This window comes from Oncorhynchus kisutch, linkage group LG16 (assembly GCF_002021735.2).
Source record: "Oncorhynchus kisutch isolate 150728-3 linkage group LG16, Okis_V2, whole genome shotgun sequence".
In the NCBI taxonomy this organism is placed as follows: Eukaryota; Metazoa; Chordata; class Actinopteri; order Salmoniformes; family Salmonidae; genus Oncorhynchus; species Oncorhynchus kisutch.
In genome coordinates, this window is record NC_034189.2 from 40,442,244 (window position 1) to 40,463,648 (window position 21,405).

Genomic DNA, 21,405 nt, shown 5'->3' on the forward strand with positions numbered 1-21,405 from the left:
ACACAGAGTTGGTTGGTTGGGTTGAATGGGGATAAGTGTGACGCCATGCACCATGGGTATAGAACGCTGACAGACTGCGTTGCCGGGTGGTGTGTTTGTGTTTCCACATGTCCCCAGGAGACCTGTGTTTCACTAGCTAACCTTTTGTTTGCACACCAAACAAGCCATCATGTCAATAGAAACACAATGGTCGTTCATTTTCTCTGGTTTATAACTATGGACTTTTGAACCATACAGTATAAAATATGCACAGACGACGACACTTTTTGACATGGAATTTACTTATACATCTCTATACAGGGTATGTCAGTTTACAAAAGGGTGAACTGGAAAGAACATACACAGTCAAAAGTAACACAAAGACAACTGTGTACAGTAATACATACAAATAAAACCATTGTAGACATAAATAAATTATAGACAAACTGTATGTACACCATTTACAGTACATGAGTTGGGGCACAAAATGGCATCTTCAGCCTATTAAAACGTAAAAAAACATTGCTTTTATATTTAAAAAATGTATTAATTAACAGTGACAAGTCATTGTCTATTTGTCGGAGACAGGGAGGTTGTAATACAAATAATTTAATGCCAGAAACACTAGGATTTTACATGCAAAGCCAAGGTCTCTAAGGAATCTTAATCTACTGTATAACGACACATGCAAAATTCAGAAGCATTCCCTCATTGAAGGGTTGGGTGAACTGTTTATCGGTGGGCTACTTGTTAGCAATTTCTTTGATTGGTAGAGTGTACATACAACAGTAGAGGCATGACTGAGTAGTGTCTGAAAGAGAACACTTCTCTCTTCTGTTGGTGGCTGTTCTCCAGTGTCCTGAGTCTGGGAGGTTAGTCCTGTGCAGTCTGGTCAGCCCTGGTCAGTGCCTCTCTATGTTGGGCTGGAGCTGGTGATGGTTCCTGAGTCTAGGTCCTGAGATAGGCCAAACAAGTCAACGATACGGTCAGAGTTAGGGTTGCAAACCTACCGGTAATTTACTAAAGTTACCAGATTCTTCGGTAATAATGGTAATTAACAGGTAATCTATGGCATCTTTGGTGATTTATACTTGAATAACAAAAACATATTTTTATTCACATATAAAGTATACATTTATTATATCTGTGTCCATATTGTCCATGAGTTTCTAGTGGATAGACCACATGGTTCAAGAGAAAATAGCGTCATTAATGAAAAAAAGCATCTAAATCAACAATGGCATTATTTTCAATTAACTCAGCAACTCTTCCAACTATTGTCTTTTTTCACAACTACAACCAGTTTGTACCCCAAACATTTACAACATAAACATATTGATATAGTTAAATAAATAAGTGTGTAAAAAATATAAAGGATATTTCATGCTGAAATCGTTTTTTTTATTTTAAAATCATCTTGTTGGATTTTTTGTAATATATTTTACATGAGGCCACACAGAGCGCCAGAGATAATTACAGACACCTGTGATAGTCGGCGGCACCCAAAAAGATGTCATCTTGTAAAATTCCATACATTCCTTGAAAGTTACCAAAATTATGATAGTTTAATGGTAGACTTTTAAAGTTTCCAGTAATATGCTCCCCCTTTGCAACCATAGTCAGACTGCAAAATCACCACATTTTCTTTTTTTTTACATGACATTTTCTATCACCTATCAAACTGGCCATATTTAAGAGAACGTCAGTTATCAGTGGTTATGCATGTGCGTATTCTCATTGTAATACTCTTTTAGCATCTGGAAAAGAGCAAGATTATCCAATCAATGATCTTACTGTGCAGCTGGACTGGTGAGGTGGTGGGAGTGCAAAAAGTCTTGGTGGTGGCAGGACCCTCTCCTCCGGCTCCAATTAGCTGGATCTCCAACCTGTAGAGGGTGGCTAGCTGCAGACCTGACACTACCAGGACATTACGCTCCTGAGAGAAGAGGGAAGACAGCAATACAGGGGCTTATTAACCGTGAAACGGGGGAGCTGGTTGTCTTTTTCCTATATGGATGTTTTGGTCACCTTACTCTACTACACATCCACCCTTTGCCGTGACGCTACACATTTAAACCGCAACAAATCATGGGAATTTGTGAAAATGAAGATGGATTACTTTGACATTTGTTGGTTATTGCAGGGATTTAGATTTCCTGAGACAAATGGTCAGATTTGTTGCATAAAGGTGGGCTAATTCATTGAGTTGATATGGGTTTCCGGTTATGGTGGCACCCCACTGGGGAGACACTGGTTGAATCGATGTTGTTTCCACGTCATTTCAATGAAATTATGTTGAACCAACGTGGCAAAGACGCTGAATTTACGTCTGTGCCCAGTGGGGCAGCACTATTTGGGTTTATACTGATGGACTTACTGGTGGTAGTATCTGGGACTGTGAGATTAGGCTGTTGGGAAGGTTGTTATGGCGACTGGCTGAGGTCACTTCTGCCCATGTGACCTGGAACCCGTGGAGCTGTTGGGGTGGGAGTGGCGTAGATACCTCCCATGTAAACACAGCTGTGACGTTACCCTTGTGGGCCATGAAGGAGGCGGTCAGGTTCTCTGCCTTGGACAGCACCTTGGGAGGAGGAGGAGGAGCTCCTATGGGACAAACGTACAGAGTGTTTGAGGGGATCAGTTTGAGCAAAGCGATGTGCAGAATTGCAAATCTTGATCACATACTGACTAGTTATTTAGGATGCAAGGTGATATGTAGATCAGTGATTCTGCACAGTCCGACTTCAATGTAGTTGATCTCAAACATAGAGAGGTACACCAATGGACATGTGAACTGAAGGGTCACTAGGGTTAATGACAAATTGACTAAAGTCGTCTTTGGGTGGTCAGTGGTGTCTCACCTTCCTGGCCGGGACAGGATATGTGTTTGGGGCTCTTGGCCCTGATGGTGGCACAGGAGGGGGTGTAGAAGAAGGTGGTTTCTGCTTGGGCACGTCCCTTAGTACCCAGTGGCTGGAGGTTCACTCTGTACTTACAGGAGAAGAGCAGGCCGGGGAGGCTGGCAAAGCCCTCCTATAAGAGGTTAAAGACAGCGGACACAGATATGATGAGAGCAGCCTACACTGTAACTCCAATAGAGATAGATACCCTTTGTCTTAATTGAAGATACACCATATAAATCGGTTGTATGGCTGAATGAAACTGGTTACCCGTGTGATGATCTTGTCCACTCCTTTGGTCTGGTTGTGTCCACAGTACTCTGGTACCCACTGGACACGATACCGAGCTACAGTGGGATCTGAGAGAGATGGAAAGTAGAATAAATCAATGATCATTCATCCTCAATCAACTGCCGATTTGTCGCATAACATTGGTGACAAAGCACACATTGGCCTTTCAAAATAAGAATCAATAGTTCACTTCTATAAAGCTCAACTTGTTCAGACAGAACAGATTATTTCACGCAAAATGTAAGAGAAGCCGTTCCTCAGTTGGCTCTTTGGGTAGCCCGGTGTGTGTGCTCTGGGTAGCCCAGTGTGTGTGCTCTGGGTAGCCCAGTGTGTGTGCCGTGGGTAGCCCAGTGTGTGTGCTCTGGGTAGCCCAGTGTGTGTGCTCTGGGTAGCCCAGTGTGTGTGCCGTGGGTAGCCCAGTGTGTGTGCTCTGGGTAGCCCAGTGTGTGTGCCGTGGGTAGCCCAGTGTGTGTGCCGTGGGTAGCCCAGTGTGTGTGCTCTGGGTAGCCCAGTGTGTGTGCTCTGGGTAGCCCCGTGTGTGTGCCGTGGGTAGCCCAGTGTGTGTGCCGTGGGTAGCCCAGTGTGTGTGCTCTGGGTAGCCCAGTGTGTGTGCCGTGGGTAGCCCAGTGTGTGTGCCGTGGGTAGCCCAGTGTGTGTGCCGTGGGTAGCCCAGTGTGTGTGCTCTGGGTAGCCCAGTGTGTGTGCTCTGGGTAGCCCAGTGTGTGTGCCATGGGTAGCCCAGTGTGTGTGCCATGGGTAGCCCAGTGTGTGTGCTCTGGGTAGCCCAGTGTGTGTGCTCTGGGTAGCCCAGTGTGTGTGCTCTGGGTAGCCCAGTGTGTGTGCCGTGGGTAGCCCAGTGTGTGTGCTCTGGGTAGCCCAGTGTGTGTGCCGTGGGTAGCCCAGTGTGTGTGCTCTGGGTAGCCCAGTGTGTGTGCTCTGGGTAGCCCAGTGTGTGTGCTCTGGGTAGCCCAGTGTGTGTGCTCTGGGTAGCCCAGTGTGTGTGCTCTGGGTAGCCCAGTGTGTGTGCCATGGGTAGCCCAGTGTGTGTGCCATGGGTAGCCCAGTGTGTGTGCTCTGGGTAGCCCAGTGTGTGTGCTCTGGGTAGCCCAGTGTGTGTGCTCTGGGTAGCCCAGTGTGTGTGCCGTGGGTAGCCCAGTGTGTGTGCCGTGGGTAGCCAGGGCACATGCAATGCTAGCTTACTCTGCTCATGTTCCTGCATGAACAGGATTCCGGATGTACTTCTGTGCATCTTATCAGCTTGTAAGAAAGCAGTCTTTTGTTTTGTGTTTAATTACCCACAAGCAGCCTGTACATTTACGATAATCTCTCTGTTTACATAACGATAGGGAGGTGGTGGTTAGAGGATTATTTCCTCAGCAACACTGCTGTTCTTGTCAAAGGCCAAATCAAATGTGTGTGTGTGGATGCGTGTGACTGTGTGTGTGTGTGTGTGTTCGTGCATGCATGCACACATGCGTGCCTTTGTGTGTGTGTGGCTGTGTCTCCCCCTGCACACCTGTGCTCCTCTGCCAGTAGACCCGGACCTGCAGCTGGTCGTCCTGGTAGAAGGGGGTGCCCACATCCAACACATCAGGGATAAGGCCCTCGGGGACGGGGACTGGGCGGGCGCCAGACGTCTGCTCCTGCCCTGATTGTGGAACAATGAAAATGGGAACAAAGCGATGTTAGATCCGATGCAAACATACACTATATGGCCAAAATACTATATATTTCCTTCTTTACCCTTACTTACACAGATCAGCCCTGTATACACATCAATATACACACCGATATACACATCAATACACGGAAAGCAAAACACATTTACAGGAAACAAACACATTCTTCAGTAAAAAGATCCTCAATCATCCTTTTCTGTCCAGATACCCAGCTAATTATAAGCAGGGACATGATCAATGATCACAATGTACATACACTATATATACAAAAGTATGTGGACACCCTTTCAAATTAGTGGATTTAGCTATTTCAGCAACACCCGTTGTTGACAGATCTCTAAAATTGAGCCCACAGCCATGCAATCTCCATAGACAAACATTGGTAGTAGAATGAGCTCTTCAGTAAGACCAGTGACTTTCAACGTGGCACTGTCATAAGATGCCACCTTTCTAACAAGTCAGTTCGTAAAATTTCCGCCCTGCTAGAGCTGCCCCAGTCAACTGTAAGTGCTGTTATTGTGAAGTGGAAACGTCTAGGAGCAACAACGGCTCAGCCATGAAGTGGTAGGCCATACAAGCTCACAGAACGAAACCGCAGAGTGCTGAAGCGTGTAAAGATCGCCTGTCCTCGGTTGCAACACTGAATACCGAGGTCCAAACCGCTTCTGGAAGCAATGTCAGCACAATAACTATTAGTCGGGAGCTTCATGAAATGGGTTTCCATGGCCAAGCAGCCGCACACAAGCCTAAGATCACCATGCACAATGCCAAGCTGGAGTGGTATAATGGAGTGATAAATCACCGTCTTGCAGTCCGACTGACGAATCTGGGTTTGGCGGATGCCGGGAGAATGCTACCTGGACCAATGCATAGAGCCAACTGTAAAGTTTGGTGGACGAGGAATAATGGTCTGTGGCTGTTTTTCATGGTTCAGGCTAGGCCCCTTAGTTCCAGTGAAGGGAAATCCTAACGCTACAGCATACAATGACATTCTAGACGATTATGTGCGTCCAACTTTGTGGCAACAGTTTGGGGAAGACCTTTTCCTGTTTCAGCATGACAATTCCCCCTTGCACAAAGCGAGGTCCATACAGAAATGGTTTGTTGGCCCCCCGAGGGGCGCAGTGGTCTAAGGCACTGCACACATTGCAGTGCTAGCTGTGCCACTAAAGATTCTGGATTTGAGTACAGACTCTGTCGCAGCCGTCCGCTACCGAGAGACCCATGGGGTGGCACACATTTGGCCCAGCGTTGTCCGGGTTAGGGAAGGGTTTGGCCGGCAGTGCACGCTGACACGGTCACAAGGTGTACGGTGTTTCCACCAACACTTTGGTGTGGCTGGCTTACGGGGTTAAGTGGGCATTGTGTCAAGACACAGTGCGGCTTGGTTGGGTTGTGTTTCACACACGGCTCTCGAAATTCGGTAGTTGCAGCACGGGAGTTGCAGCGATGAGACAAGACAGACTACCAACTGGGTACCACGAAATTGGGGAGAAAAAAGGGGGGGGGGGGGGGAGCGGTGGACTAGTAACCAGAAGGTTGCAAGTTCAAACCCCCGAGCTGACAAGGTACAAATCTGTCGTTCTGCCCCTGAACAGGCAGTTAACCCACTGTTCCTAGGCCGTCATTGAAAATAAGAATTTGTTCTTAACTGACTTGCCTAGTTAAATAAAAGGTAAAATAAATAAATAAATAAAATTGGTGTGGAAGAACTTGACTAGCCTGCACAGAGCCCTGACCTCAACTCCATCGAACACTTTTGGGATGAATTGGAACCCCGACTGTGAACCAGGCCTGATCGCCCAACATCAGTGCCTGACCTCACTAATGCGCTTGCGGCTGAGTGGAAGCAAGTCACCGCATCAATTTTCCAACATCTAGTGGAAAGCCTTCCCAGAAGAGTGGAGGCTGTTATAGCAACAAAGGGGAGACCAACTACTTATTTCTCAACTGTGGCAATCATGAAATTTTGTCAGCCGGTGATTGTCAAGCAAATAACTGCTGGTCTCACAGTAATTGACCGCTAATTAACACAAACACATTTAGCATCTCCTGGCTTCTACGCAACCTAAAAGCCACTGATTCAGACCTTTAGAACACCTACATTTGAAAAAGTCCACTAAATCCATGTAATATAGTCTACACCATCACAATAAAGCCAATATTTATTTTATACAGGTCTAAAGAAACTGTAGTCTATTTCAGAAGAACAGAATAGCATACTCTGAGTTGTCCTTATGTTAGGCCCTGATCTGGCTATGCCATATTTGTATTTATTATGGATCCCCATTTGCTGCTGCCAAAGCATACAATTTTAAAACATTACTATACATTCACAGATTTCACAACGCACTGTGTTCCCCCAGGCCCCTACTCCACCACTACCACATATCTACAGTACTAAATCCATGTGTATGTATAGTGCGCGTGCATGCATGTGTCTGTGCCATATGGCTGTGGGCTAGAGAACACTAGTTCATTTAGCAGACAAGATGTGCTTAGAATTCCGTGGCATTATTTTATATTATTTAACAGTATGAAGAATACAATTCAACAGAGCTGAATAAAATAGAAAGCATATTTTCTCCAAACAATTTGAGGGAGTGCGCACTTGCGGCTATTCTGTGCTGAGCGGTTAACGAAACAGGTCCTCCCTCCTATGCTTCATTTAGAGTTATGATACAGACGTTGGGCTATAAGTTTAGATTTTTAATACATTCTAAGGCTGCATGATGAGACTCTAATGATGATTATTTATTTTTGCATAGCCTATTGAAATGTTGCGCAATATGAGCTCATTGGCTCTCATGAAGTGTTTGTTTTAGATGTTCGATTTCAATTGCATTGGTGCTGAGTACCAGGCAGTTAGCAAGTTTGGTAGGCTATTAATGACCATCAGCAGCATCAGAGCTTGAAGAAGCCTAATTACCATGATAAACGGTCTTGTGGAATTTGACTGCCGTCATGACTCGTGACCGGCGGTGTCACGGTAATACGGTCACCATAACAGCCCTAGCAACTTTGGAATAAGATGTTCGACAAGTAGACTTTTGTTCATGTATTGTATCACGCTTCCAACCTCCTGATACTGGGTAAATATTTAATAGGAGTTGCTCAATTCTGTAAACCCTCCAACTGGGATTTCTGTAAAAACCTGGGAACTTTGAGAATGTTCCCAGAATTTGGGAGCTGATAAGCATTGACTGTTGTTGACATACTGTGTCGTGTGTTGAAGTGCAGGCTGGCTTTGGGACTTTTCAGTGGGGTCTGTCCCCAATAGGACACAGCCTGTAGCTCCACACTGTAACTCCTGTTAGCTCGCAGACTCTCCAGCTCCACATAGCTCTGCCCCTGGATACACAAACAGAACAGAGGGGTTATGGGGTCAGGAAGACCGTTCTGTGTCCTCTGTATCCACACAACAAAGGTTTGCGATTCATTTGCCAGAGGCGACAACTATACAATTGCTTGGTTTGGTGTGTACGCACTAAGCACCATCCGATTGGAGAGTTTATGGCATCAAAGCCAGGTTCCAGGTACCAGGTTCCTGGAACCAAAAAGGGTTCTTCAAAGGGTTATCCTATGGGGACAGCCGAAGAACCCTTTTAGTTTATAGATAGCACCTTTTTTCTAGGAGTGTAGAGGCTATGACCTTAGAAGTAGAATGACTATACCGCCAAAGCACCTCAGAGCACGTCATTCCATTTCTATTGACATGACTGACCTATCCCATGGGCCCAAAATGTCAGGGTAGGGGACTTACTCTATGACTTACCCCATTGACCAGCTTCCTCCTCTTGGTCTTAGGTGGTGCTGTGGCCCCAGTGCTGCCTGTGGCCCAGCTCCAGGACACCCTGTAGTGGTGTACAGGGACATCCAGATCTGAGGGGATGGACCAGCACAGCCGGACCGACACCGCCCTGCCGCCGGGGCCAAAGGTCATGTTGGACATCCTCAGCTCAGATGGGGCAGGGGGTCTGGAGGGGTCTGGGGAAGACATCGTTAATCAATCAGGTGCCATTGGTCTGAAGTAGACATCAGTAGTGTTTCCGGTGTTTCTATGTCAAAGCGTTTTGTTATATTTATGTGTTTTAAGGTGTAATATTGGGATACAAACTCAAAACGTAATACAGTTCAACTTCATATCTGACATGGTACAGTTGATTCTTTATTTTAAGCCCATAACTATGTGTGTGAGGTGTATACTTTTGTTTCAAAGTAGGTTTGTTTAAGACTACTAAGAATCTGTGTGACCCGGATTTAGCCCACTGCAGTAAAAAGGTTAATGACATTACAGCTGCCAAATACATGAAGCTTTAGTAACTGTCTATTAAAGATATTCATATATTGACTGGAAGGTATTACAGCTCTACGGAGCTAAAGCACAATACAGCACTTCAGAAATGGCCAAAAGCCAATGTAATTAGTCTGTATTCATCTTCATTACAGTCAGTGCAATATCACCCCAGGGTGATTAAGCCAGCCTCACATACACACGCAAGCAGACACACACACACAAACACACTCTGGCTGATATCTGCCTGACCTTTCTTGGTGTGGATGTGGCGACTGGGAGTGGTGAACCCTCTGGTCCCGTGGACGTTCACTGCTGCCACTCTGAACTGGTACCACCGGCCTGCCCGGATGTCAGCCAGCCGCGCTTTCACCTCCATGGTCTAGAGAGAGAGAGAGAGAGAGAGAGCAAAAGAGCGTGTGAGAGAGAGAGAGAGAGAGTAAAACAGAGACAGAGCGTTGTTTAACTTCATGCACAATCAATGCATTGCCAGACTTTGAATTCTAAGTAGATTACATTAATTTGTCCCTTTATAATCAACTAAATAGAGTATCAATAAGTAAGCATCCCCAAAAAGGCTGACTAACCTGAGCTACCCCCTCCCACTGTGTAGCAGTGTCCTCGCTGGGTTGGATCCCGTAGTTCCACCTCCTCTGGAGCACGTAGACGACCGGCTCGGCTGACACGTTGAATCGGGTGGACCAGCTGACCTCCATCTGACCAGACCTCAGCTCCTTAAAACCCAGCTCCTTTCTGGGCTTCAGAGGGGCTCCTGGAAGGGTGAGGTGGGTCATTTCAATGTCACATGTGATCATTCAATTTTAGTCATTTAGCAGGCGTTCTTATCCAGAGCAATTAGGGTTAAGTGCCTTGCTCAAGGGCACATCGACAGATTTTTCACATAGATAGATTCTAACCTTACATGACATCAGTGAATTATCTAAGCAAAAGTTTTTTTTATTTTTTTAAATCTCATCTTTGAATTGGCCCACAAATTGGTTGCAGATAATATATTGGTTGTAACCAACCAACAAAAAATGTACATACTGTAGTTTCTACTGTGTGTACTGGAGGTTGCTGTACCTTTGTAAAGGTTCTTGGGAGGTTGGCAGGTGTGCCCACAGCCGTTGGAACAGCACTTCTTCTGGGCAGAGCACTCTCTGTCCTCCTCGCATCCCTCCACGCACGCCGCCGCGAATCCGCTGGCCTTTTCAGGGGCAGGGCAGTCACCCTGCTTCACTGCCACCACCGAGCGCAGGAACTCACAACTCGTCACACACTCCCAGTGCTTCTTGGGAAATGAGCGCTGGGGTGGAGGATTGAGAGAGAGAAGAGTGTTAGAAAGCACAGATGCTTTACTACTAAAATAACATTGCCAAAAAAAACTGTAGGAAAAACTGTGCAGAAATTGTAGGAAAAAGATCAGTTTCTGATTACTTTTGACTGAGTAATGAAATTGAGGAAGCACGGAGGTAAAAGATGTCTCTGTCTGATTACATTTGCTGAAAATATTCCTATGGAGGAGAATCTGAACTGAACTCTACTAATTTAGCCTCTCAACATGAAGCCTCTCCTCAACGCGTTCCTCCCCCCCTAACTTAACGAAATGGGAGGCTGTCAAAGGTCATCATACCTCACAAAGCTCCCGGCATTGGCTCTTCAGGTCCCAGGAGGCCTTGCAGGGTTCCAGGCACTTTGAAGGTGAGAGAAACAGAGGTGGAGGTAAGGGCTTGTTACACCATCCCTGCCACCACAGGGGATTTCTGAAGCAGCTTATTACTGTAAAAACGTGTCACCACAAACTTGCCACAAACTTTAGCAGTTTGAGGATTATTGGGATGAATCTTTGTATGTATCTGACATCTGTGGCTTTGTCGGTGTTCCTGCCTCTCTTGAGGAGAGAACAGCTAAAAGAACTTGACCGCTGGTTGCTGGACCTACATTTAATTTGGGGAACATCATTATAAGCAAGAAATAAATAGGATGTTTGAAAATCAAAGAACACCACTCTTCCACAGTGTGTTTGTTAACTATGTGCTTCCTGTAGCGGCTTGTAGATCTGTACTAATGTCCTTGTCCCCCGAGAGACACTCTTCCTGCATGAGTAACCCAGGTTAGACTGCCCAGGGGAATATTCATATTTTCAATTTCATGCTGCAATGAAACACAGTGGCTGGTAGCTATGGAGGAAAGGCAGTTGGGAATGTTGCATCTAGGGGTAATTTGAAAGTTACCATATTACAGTAACAATATCCATTTGATATGTGATGTCACTCTTCTGAGTTACAGTTCATATAAGGGAATCAGTCAATTTAAAATAAATAAATTAGGCCCTAATCTAATCTATAGACTTCACATGACTTGGCAGGGGCACAGCCAGCCATGTGTGGGCCTGGCAGGGCATAGGCCGACCCACTTGGGAGCCAGGCCTAGCCAATCAGAATGAGTTTTTCTCCACAAAAAGGGCAGAAATACTCCTCAGTTTCATCAGCTGTCCGGGGGGGCTGGTCTCAGATGATCCCGCAGGTGAAGAAGCCGGATGTGGAGGTTCTGGGCTGGCGTGGTTACAAGTGGTCTGCGGTTGTGAGGCCGGTTGAACATACTGCCAAATTCTCTAAAAAGACGTTGGAGGCGGCTTATGGTAGAGAAATGAACATTCAGTTCTCTGGCAACAGCGCTGGTGGACATTCCTGCAGTCAGCAATCCAATTGCACACTCCCTCAACTTCAGACATGTGTGGCATTGTGTTGTGTGACAAAACTGCACATTTTAGAGTGGCCTTTTATTGTCCCCAGCACAAGGTGTACTTTTGTAATTATCATGCTGTTTAATCAGTTTATTGATATGCCACGTCTGGTGGATGGATTGTTCTTGGTAATCTCTGGGATCTTTTATTTCAGCTCATGAAACACGGGACCAACACTTTTGCGTTTATATTTGTGTTCAGTCTATAAACTCGGTATGCTTATGGTTATGGTTTTTACTTACTTATGCCTTGATACAAGTATAACAGCAAGTCCAATACACTCCTACAACCTTCTAGAGAAAACCTCAGCCATGTAATGCGTTGTTGAAAGTTTTCAAGGCGTGAAGATCGGAGTTGTCCTGGGGCAACGTTTTGGTCGGAATGAGAGTGGGAAACACATTTATCTTCAGTTGCTGTGAAAACATGAGCGTGTGTGTGTGTGTGTGTGTGTGTGTGTGTGTGTGTGTGTGTGTGTGAGCGTGTGTGTGAGAGTAAGTGTGTGAGGGGTGGAAAGTGTTGGTAGTTGTCGGAAACTCTGAATAATGTGAAGGAAGGGGGCACACGTTTAAATGCAGCTGAGGTGCCCACTTTATGGAGGGGGAAATGCGGAGACCCTGCCGAGCTAGCCCCAGGCTCCACTGCTACTTCCATGGAAGGAACATCCTGAAACTGCTAAAGCCTGACGTTGTACCCTTTCCAATTCAGTAACACATGCTCATACATTGCTCATACATTCAGCTAGCACGCTCTTACCCCTCTACTCTCCTGTAGTGCCCTGCCCTTGCTTTCTCTCTCCTACAGTCCCTCCATACTACAATGTTATCCATGTCTAAAGCTCTCCCATAGGGTCTAGATCCTCGGCTCCCCGCCATAGCCTAGGGCCATGCTGTACTATGACTGTCCCTGTCCTGTCATCTCTTATCTCCCTTCTCTGGTCTCCAATGGGAGGTTCTTCCTCTAATCCCAACTGACGCTCAGACTCTCGTCTCCTCTTTCTTATTGTGCCTCGGCTACGCTTCGTTTTCCGCCCCATTTCAAACTCAAACCAAGCAAATCCTTTCCACTAGCGACCGACCGCAAATAAAGCAGAGCTCGAGGACTCTGATAGAATGCCTAGGAATTTACAGAACACCTAAGGACTCTCTTCCACTGATGGCAAAAGACAAAGGAGTGTTACCCCTTGATGGCATAAATTTGATAAGACATTTGAAAGTCAATAATGCTTACTCTCCATTTTGAACACAGGAAAACCTGCTCTGTTTAACAAAGGAACCAGGGAAAACAGGAAATGCACCAGCAGAGTGCACATGGCCATTTCAGGATGTAGTAAGACAAGAGTGAACCGTTTCCTTTGTGAACGACGGTAAATAATAGCCCCAGTGACTTCTCTGCTGACCGTGCATAACGCTGCTGTTCTGTTGGGGGAGACTGAGCCTGCTTCCCAAATGGTACCCTGTTCTCTATACGGTGCACTCCTTTTGACCAGCGCCTTATGGGCCCTGGTCAAAATAAATAAACTAAAGAGGGGAAAGGGTGCCATTTGGGAGGCGCCCTGGCTGTACTGTAGCACACAACAGTGTTTGATACAGTGCCCAGATGACACCCTCCCCGGAGGAAAGAGACCTCGCATTTGTCGCTCCCTTCGTGTTTCTACAACTTGAACAGGCTTTGAGGGGGTTCCAGAGTCTTTCTCAAGAGGACAAGCCCGTGCCACCTCTCTGTAGTGCTAACACTGCTCATTATTTCACATGGTCGTGTCTGTGGTGGAAGATGCATTCATGTGGTGTGCATTCAAAAGTAGTGCACTATATATGGAGTAGGGTGCCATTTCAGCCTTATTTTTAGTGCTTAGGGCCACATCATCCTAACTGCTAGACCAGTAAGTGTTAGTTAGTACACTAATGACTCCCAAGTGCTGCCTAAACGCCAATCTGAAGGAGCCGTGGCTTGTCGTGAGGTGATAAAAAAAAAAATAATGACTTCAACTAAGCATTCATATCTGCAGAGCTGAGAGGCTGACGGGCAGCCCGGTGTAATGGCATGGCAATTATGACCGTCCACGGTTCCCCTAAATGAGGCACTGAAGCGATCCTGTCATCCCCTGCTAAGCCTTTAAATGAAGATGTGACCGGACTCTATTTTGTCAGGCTATGGTAATCATCTATAGTAGCCTTAATTGACTGCCTGCCTCGAAGAGATAGTGACAGGCGGATTAACAGTCACTCATCGTTACCAGGGAGGTCCATGGAGACAACGTGATGCTGAGTGTGCATGGGCAAAGTAGAGGATGATCGGACTATTGTGACCAAACATTATCATAGCTCTACTGGATGTAATCATTGAGGGCTTTAAAAAAAAAATGGCAGCACTGTTGTTGTCTCCGATACGTTGTGGGTGGACTTTCAGTGTAGCCGTAAACACTGCTGCAAGCAATCACCAAATGCAGACATCCGATGGCTTACGCAGCGAAAACAAATCGTCTCCTGTAATCAAATACTGCAAAACATGAGGGTCTGACTTCCAATGTTGTGGTTGAGCTGGAACTACAGTACAGCTTACATAGTAGGCAGTGACATTTCAGGAACACCTTAAACTTCAGACTGGAATCCTTGGGCAGCCTATCAAATCAAATCTAATGTTGAGTTCGAGTGACATACAGAACCATTGGCGACACGTAACGGAACTGAAAGCAAAGCAAGTTTACTTTTAAAGTGAGACCGCAGAGACATTAAGATCTCCTTAGTGAGAATAAATGGATTCTTCATCTCTACTTCAGAGCCTCTAATTTGGCAACTAGCTGCCGTGTATTGAACATTCTACGAGGAAGAGAACTCTAATTGGCTGTGTTCTTTCTTAACGAGAATAGAATATCATTATTACTTTCTTTGTGTGAATAAAATAGCATTTTCACTCTTCAAGAAAACAAGGAGAGCGCTGACATTTTATTATCTGTAGCCTGGTATCCAAACTGATATGCTCAGTTTCACCATTAAAAACAGAGCATATCGGTTTCGGTTCCAGGCTATATTACATGGACATAGTGTGGAGGATGCTATCACGCTACAGGGATTGACCTGGTTTAAAGTTTGAGTGAAAACTATCTCCGGAGTTCTGGAGAAATCTGCTGAGCAGTTGGCCAAATGTTTTCATGGACCCACCAAGAGAGGTCAGTGGTTGGCTGACTATGTTTCTGCTGCGAGCAAAACCCTGGGGTGTGTCTGTCTGTCTGTCCCAGAGAGAGACGTGTGTTGTTGTGCTTTTCTCCCGTATGGTGACACAAACACACAACTAGCGAGAGTGTTATACTGTAGTAAACAAAGCAATCACAAAGACATTTCAAAACTAATTAGGAATGTGTCTTCAGAATAAATAGCTACGAGTATGAACGTGTTATTGAAAAAAAAACATTAAATTAATCAACAACATGAGATAATACTTTTCATAATGGTATTTGACTACTGTTTTCATTATGAGATATGACAACTGTGCAACCATTCTATTTTCGTATACTACAGTATACTGAAGCCTTGTGGAATGAGCACAAAATCTACATGTCAGCTTCACTTCTGTACACTGTGGGGATAGTATACCGAAGGGCTGTTAGAGAACGTTACTGTCCTCATTATCAAAAATGAGTGGACCTCATTACCCAAGGACAATTATGACTTCCAGAAAGGGATATACAGAAATGTATTTGATGAAAATACAAAGTGGAGAGACTAAGAGCTTAACAGCCAAGCATCCATCTAAAGCACCTGTCGCTATACGTTGCAATCATATATTATGTCGGTTCTGTGACCTACAGATGAACAGTACATAGCTAGCTGCAGTATATTGGCTGACACAGTGATGTATGGCATTGCATGGTAAATAGAGTACTGTGTAAGAACCACTATGACAATGATGTATCATGCTATTTGTTCAGCTGCTGACTTTCCCTGAGAGTTTGTCCTCTGAAAATAGATCAGTTTGTGTGATTTCTGTCATGTTAGGTAAGGTGCGGATGTAAACATCTGTACGTTACCTTGGCACACTGTTTATGATTTTGACACCAGCCCAGGGATCCATTGTTCTGTAGGGAGAGAAGAGAGTAGAGGGCAGTCAGTAGAGTAATTACTAGGGAGAGAAGAGAGTAGAGGGCAGTCAGTAGTGTAATTACTAGGGAGAGAAGAGAATAGAGGGCAGTCAGTAGTGTAATTACTAGGGAGAGAAGAGAATAGAGGGCAGTCAGTAGTGTAATTACTAGGGAGAGAAGAGAGTAGAGGGCAGTCAGTAGTGTAATTACTAGGGAGAGAAGAGAGTAGAGGGCAGTCAGTAGTGTAATTACTAGGGAGAGAAGAGAGTAGAGGGCAGTCAGTAGTGTAATTACTAGGGAGAGAAGAGAGTAGAGGGCAGTCAGTAGTGTAATTACTAGGGAGAGAAGAGAGTAGAGGACAGTCAGTAGTGTAATTACTAGGCAGAGAAGAGAGTAGAGGGCAGTCAGTAGTGTAATTACTAGGGAGAGAAGAGAGTAGAGGACAGTCAGTAGTGTAATTACTAGGCAGAGAAGAGAGTAGAGGGCAGTCAGTAGTGTAATTACTAGGGAGAGAGTAGAGGACAGTCAGTACTGTAAAAGTTAGTCTTAACTACTGTCATAACTACCATGTAACAAAAGTCGAAAGTGTACAAACATGATTGGTTTACCCATTCATGTTGGCAACACGGCTTTTGAAGTGGCAAAGAAAGTGACCTAAAGTGAAAGTGACCTTTAGTGAGCAAATGTCTGAGGAGACCGAGCAGGCCAATCACAGGCACCCTAGCCTTCATCTGTCCATTGCAGGCACAAGGGTCTGGAAGGGGTGGTTGTGGGTAAAAAAGACAGCTGTGTCCAGTGCAGGCAAGGCTAAAGACAGATAGTCATCTGACTTCTCTGTCATTATCAGGTCAATGAATGCCTGCATCACAAATGGAACCATATTTCCATTATAGTGCACTATTTTTGAACAGGGCCTATAGGGTTCTGGTCAAAAGTAGTGCACTATGAACGGAATAGGGTACCATTGGGGACTCATTCAATTCATCATACCCATGTTATGAAGGCTACTATGGCAGCCCAAGAGACATGGAAGTCAGGACAGATAAGGGCATTTTGTTATGTCACTTTGACTCAATGGAGCACAATATGACCTCTGACGCAAATCAGAACTAGTCTCACAAGTCAGACAATTGTTTCCGAAATATTACACGTGAAAGACTGGAAATCAAGGGTAAGGCCACATCCCAAATGGCACCCTATTCCTTATATAGTGCACTACTAATCCTGATTGATGGTGGCATTAACATGATTTGAAGTCACCGTCCGGGGTAGATTATGTCATGTTAAAAAGTCTCCATCAAAAAAAGGGACAGAAAGGGACTTTTCAATATGGAAAGTTACGATAGATTCAACAATCTGTACCAATATGTATTTCCATGGCTGCTTTCAACAGAGACAATATGCTTCATTTTAGTCACATTCATCTGTCCATTACAATGTGTCGAATTGATGAAAACGTATAGCTGAAGCGTACTGTAGCTATACCCAAGTCTGGCAATAAGAATTAGCCATTTTATAGGCTGACATGACATAGTATCCTATCCACTCCTACAATGGGTAGATTTGATCTTTGATCTATGACAGGAATTCCATCACAGAGGGAATAGATGGACTGCCCTTGCAATCTAACATTGACCCTGCTACATGATCCGTGGGGAAGTAGTGATTAAACAGGTTAAAGGTCATATCCTGACCCTTCGAGAGGTCACAAGTGCTTGACCGTGTGGCTAATGATCTGATGTCAGTGCAGTTCCAGTCCTATGATAATAAACCATAGCTAATCTCACTAGTTCCCCATTCCATATTCTCTATGGATCAATTCATTCAGGCAACTATATAGGCCTACTATGTGGGAGTATACTAGCGGATATTCTCACGGGGCCATCCTTCCAAATCCTGAGGCTGAAGAGTGAGTAACTGGGCATGTTCACTGCTAAGGCTAAGTTATCTGCATGTACTGTATGTTATCCAAGGAGGAGGAGGACATGAACTTGATCATGTGACATGGGTGGCTCAGTCACAGTGTGGTAGGCTTGGGACTGGATGGGTAGTGATGGGCTTGGTATGGACATAATTAGGATAACAAGCCTCCATCTCTTTCCATCAGCCAGTAGGTTGCTCCACTTCTCAAGGCAGAGTCAGATTTAAAAAATGGGACATGTTAATTAAAGAGAACTTTCTAATGAGGAGTACAGTGTATAGTCCGTTTCCTGTCAGAACATTGGTACTGAATTGTCTCCATATATTGTGTCTAGTTTGCTTGCAAACTTACCAAATCTAAAGCAGTTATGAGGCCAAAAACAAAACTTCAGTTATCGTTAATAATCAACAAAATCAACAAATAAAATAAAAAATAAAAACACGTTCATTAAATGGGTGGTCTATTTCAAGCACATTCTTGTTTATTAAAACATTTACGCATAAAAAGTCAATGGAATATTATAGAATGCAGTAGAAAAATTCGGATTGCCTTCTTTTGATCCAACTTTGACTTTATTCCATGAAGACAGCAGCATGCTCGCCCGCTTGTTTTGGCCTTACCTCCACCTGAGATTGTTTGGAGAGCGTCGCTATGCGCGTGCTGTGCAAGCTGAGGCACCTGGACGCACATCTCCCTCGGTAGATGTCGTTCGTCGACTGGGTCTCGTCTTTCTTCCGCGTCTTCGCATTGACACTCAAGAACAAGATACTCCACCAACAAAGACTCGCAAACACACCTCGACTTTCGAATAATGACATCGTCGAGGACTTTTCTCTTGCGTGTTTCCCCTCGTCGCGACGGGACGGGTTTATGACAGTTTTGTGGATGCAGCACGGGAAACTGATGAAACTTCTACGTCGAAGGGAGGAGTCAGGATCTGAGCTCAAGCCAGACATTGGAAAACATCTCCCATAAACGGCAAATGATCTCAGGTATGATGTGTGTGATGAGTTTGGACTGATGCCATCTAATTGTTTAATTACTGACATATTTTAAATGATGATTGCCAAATAGCCTCCAAAATTACAATCTAAATGTAAGGGCTCATTTACTTCACATTATAAAACTAGGTCTAGTATTATCTTTAATGATAATGTCCTGCTTCTAAAGAAGAATGAATTTTGATACATGGTAATTATACATTAACAAAATCGACAGAAACCACCCCTCAGAGCTCCTGTTCACCTGCAACTCACTACACCTGTTTATGGTCTTGCCCAATGCATTTTCTGGAGCCCCAAAAAAAACATAGAATTGCAACAATCACTTCATAATCTCTTAAATGTTATCCTTGACTGTACTGAAAAAAACAATTTTCTACATATTCGTTGTGTCTTATTTGGGATTCATCCCTTCATTTTCATAAATTTATTCATTAAGTAATTCATTTGTTCATTCATTGAAACTTTCCTAACTAACACGTTTGTTGCCTCATGGAAACCTATCTGGGGGGCGGGAAGTTACACAGCTTCCAGGGATCCCCATCATTTTCACCGGTAGCAGAGAACAACATTTTTATGGGCAAAACTATAAAAACTAACCACTACCATATCTCACAAAGTATCTCTCCACGTTTTGGCACTGTTTTCTGGCCCACGGAAAGGAGAGAATATGACGTGTAGGAAATATTGAAGGAATCTTCCCGTAGTTGGTATTATTTGCTCATGCTCGTTGAAAAAATAGTCTTTGCTTGGTGCGTTAGCCTCCTGGGGTGATAATGACTGGCCCACACCTCTTCTATGTTAGGTTTTATAGAGTGGAGCTGTGCTGAGCTGTGTGGAATCACAGCAGCTGTGCTGTCTACTAATTACAGTGTCATAATTAGTCTACAGGTGAGGAGCGTTTCTGACACTGGCTGCAGTTCAGAACCAGAGTCAGGTTCAATCTGTCCATTCACAGTAGCTTTAGTTTACACAGAGGGAGATTGCGGAGAGTAAAATGTGAAGAGTTTGGTAACTCAGTCTCTGTCTTCTGTCATTTGGACCGCAATTGCATGTTTAAATGAAATCATGTATTGAGGGGCCCCTCTCAAATCCTTGGTCATGCAACGCTGAGTAACAGTGTGTGACTGTATCTTAAAGGGGCAATCCACAGATGCTACATCCATTTTGGGCTCATAAAATAAGAAGAACATAACTTATAAATGCCTAATTTCTAATGCCTCAGAACCAAAAATATAAGCTTGTTTTACTTCAATGTGTGCAAACATTGTACATGTAAACAAACACTATATAGCCTCAAAATAAACTTCAACCTATATTTTTTCAGTCCTTGCATCAAGAGCTCTTTATTTTTACCAAAACAGAGGCAGAGTAGCCACTTTGTTATTGTTTCAACTACAGATGACCCTTTTAAACTCTAAGGCTATATATCAGGCAATGCCAGAGTTACTCAATAAATTACGCATGTACATTTTATTCACCTGCTGGTCCAACCACACTGCAACTTTCAAGAGGAGGAATACCCCCTGCTCCTTTAAAAAAAATGTTAAAGAAAATGTACTTATATGCATGCGTGTGTGCAGAGAGGGGATCCTTGCAATTATGTGGTGGAAGAAGTAGCTAGTTGGTGTGGGGTCCTGTAGTCTCCTTCAGGCTGCTGAATGGTATTTTCCACAACCCTGGTGGTTTCCTTTCCTGACTGGGGGAAGCCTCTGCCAATGGGGTGTCCCCTACAATATGGGTCATAAAACAAGGGTCAGGGAACCCCTGTGTCTATGTGAGAAGGGAGGAATGGACATGATATGAGTTGCCTACTTCAGCCATCAACGTTTGTGTGTGTGTGTGTTTGTGTGTGTGTGTGTGTGTGTGTGTGTGTGTGTGTGTGTGTGTGTGTGTGTGTGTGTGTGTGTGTGTGTGTGTGTGTGTGTGTGTGTGTGTGTGTGTGTGTGTGTGTGTGTGTGTGTGTGCGCGAGTGTGTGTGTGCATGTGTGTGCGAGTGGGGGGATTTTCGTTGGCAACCTTTGTTTACAAATACAAATATTGCCCCGACTGTGTTAGTATTTAGAAAACAACAATCACATTTGGAGCGCGATCATACAATTCCCTAGGAGGTGTAACGATCGGTTATTGGAGTGTAATGAAATAAATCAATAACTATTGACACAGACAAAGCTTGTCTCTCAGCATGGGTGTTTTAGTCAATACACCACTACACAGAGTCTCTTGACACTAGGGCTGAGTCCCAAATGGCACCATATTCCCTACACAGTGCACTACGTTTCACCTTATGGGCCCTGTTCAGAGTAGTGCACGAGCCCTATGAGCCCTGGTCAAAATGAATGCTCTATATAGGGAAATGGTGCCATTTGGGACACATCCAAATAATCATTATCTGTATCGAGTTTGAATTATTAATACATTTTGGTTTTATTCATCTCAAATGCATGATCACAATGTTTTGTAGGAAACTGATAAATGTAGTTTCATTCAGCGTATTAATAATGCATGTCTGTCACAAT

General features: G+C 44.4%; 1 protein-coding gene across 1 annotated transcript; it reads right to left on the reverse strand.

Moving 5' to 3' along the window:
• Positions 1-261: 261 nt before the first annotated feature.
• anos1a (anosmin 1a) lies at positions 262-18,840 on the reverse strand. Its single transcript, XM_020504543.2, has 14 exons — positions 18,506-18,840; positions 15,914-15,961; positions 10,777-10,836; positions 10,227-10,449; positions 9,731-9,915; positions 9,396-9,525; positions 8,625-8,836; positions 8,068-8,200; positions 4,687-4,818; positions 3,150-3,238; positions 2,841-3,012; positions 2,357-2,583; positions 1,774-1,915; positions 262-934 (listed from the first exon to the last, which is right to left on the reverse strand). Exons 1-14 carry the CDS (start codon positions 18,701-18,703, stop codon positions 882-884), a joined length of 2,004 nt encoding a protein of 667 aa, XP_020360132.1. The 5' UTR covers positions 18,704-18,840; the 3' UTR covers positions 262-881.
• Positions 18,841-21,405: the final 2,565 nt, after the last annotated feature.

Bases quoted from the DNA above. Each gene is read 5' to 3' on its own strand.
- anos1a (XM_020504543.2), bottom strand. From the start codon at position 18,703: ATGTCATTATTCGAAAGTCGAGGTGTGTTTGCGAGTCTTTGTTGGTGG. The intron at 10,837-15,913 runs GTAACGTACAGA...TCACCTTCAAAG, and splicing joins ATCATAAACAGTGTGCCAAG to TGCCTGGAACCCTGCAAGGC. The intron at 9,916-10,226 runs GTACAGCAACCT...TCACCCTTCCAG, and splicing joins TCCCAAGAACCTTTACAAAG to GAGCCCCTCTGAAGCCCAGA.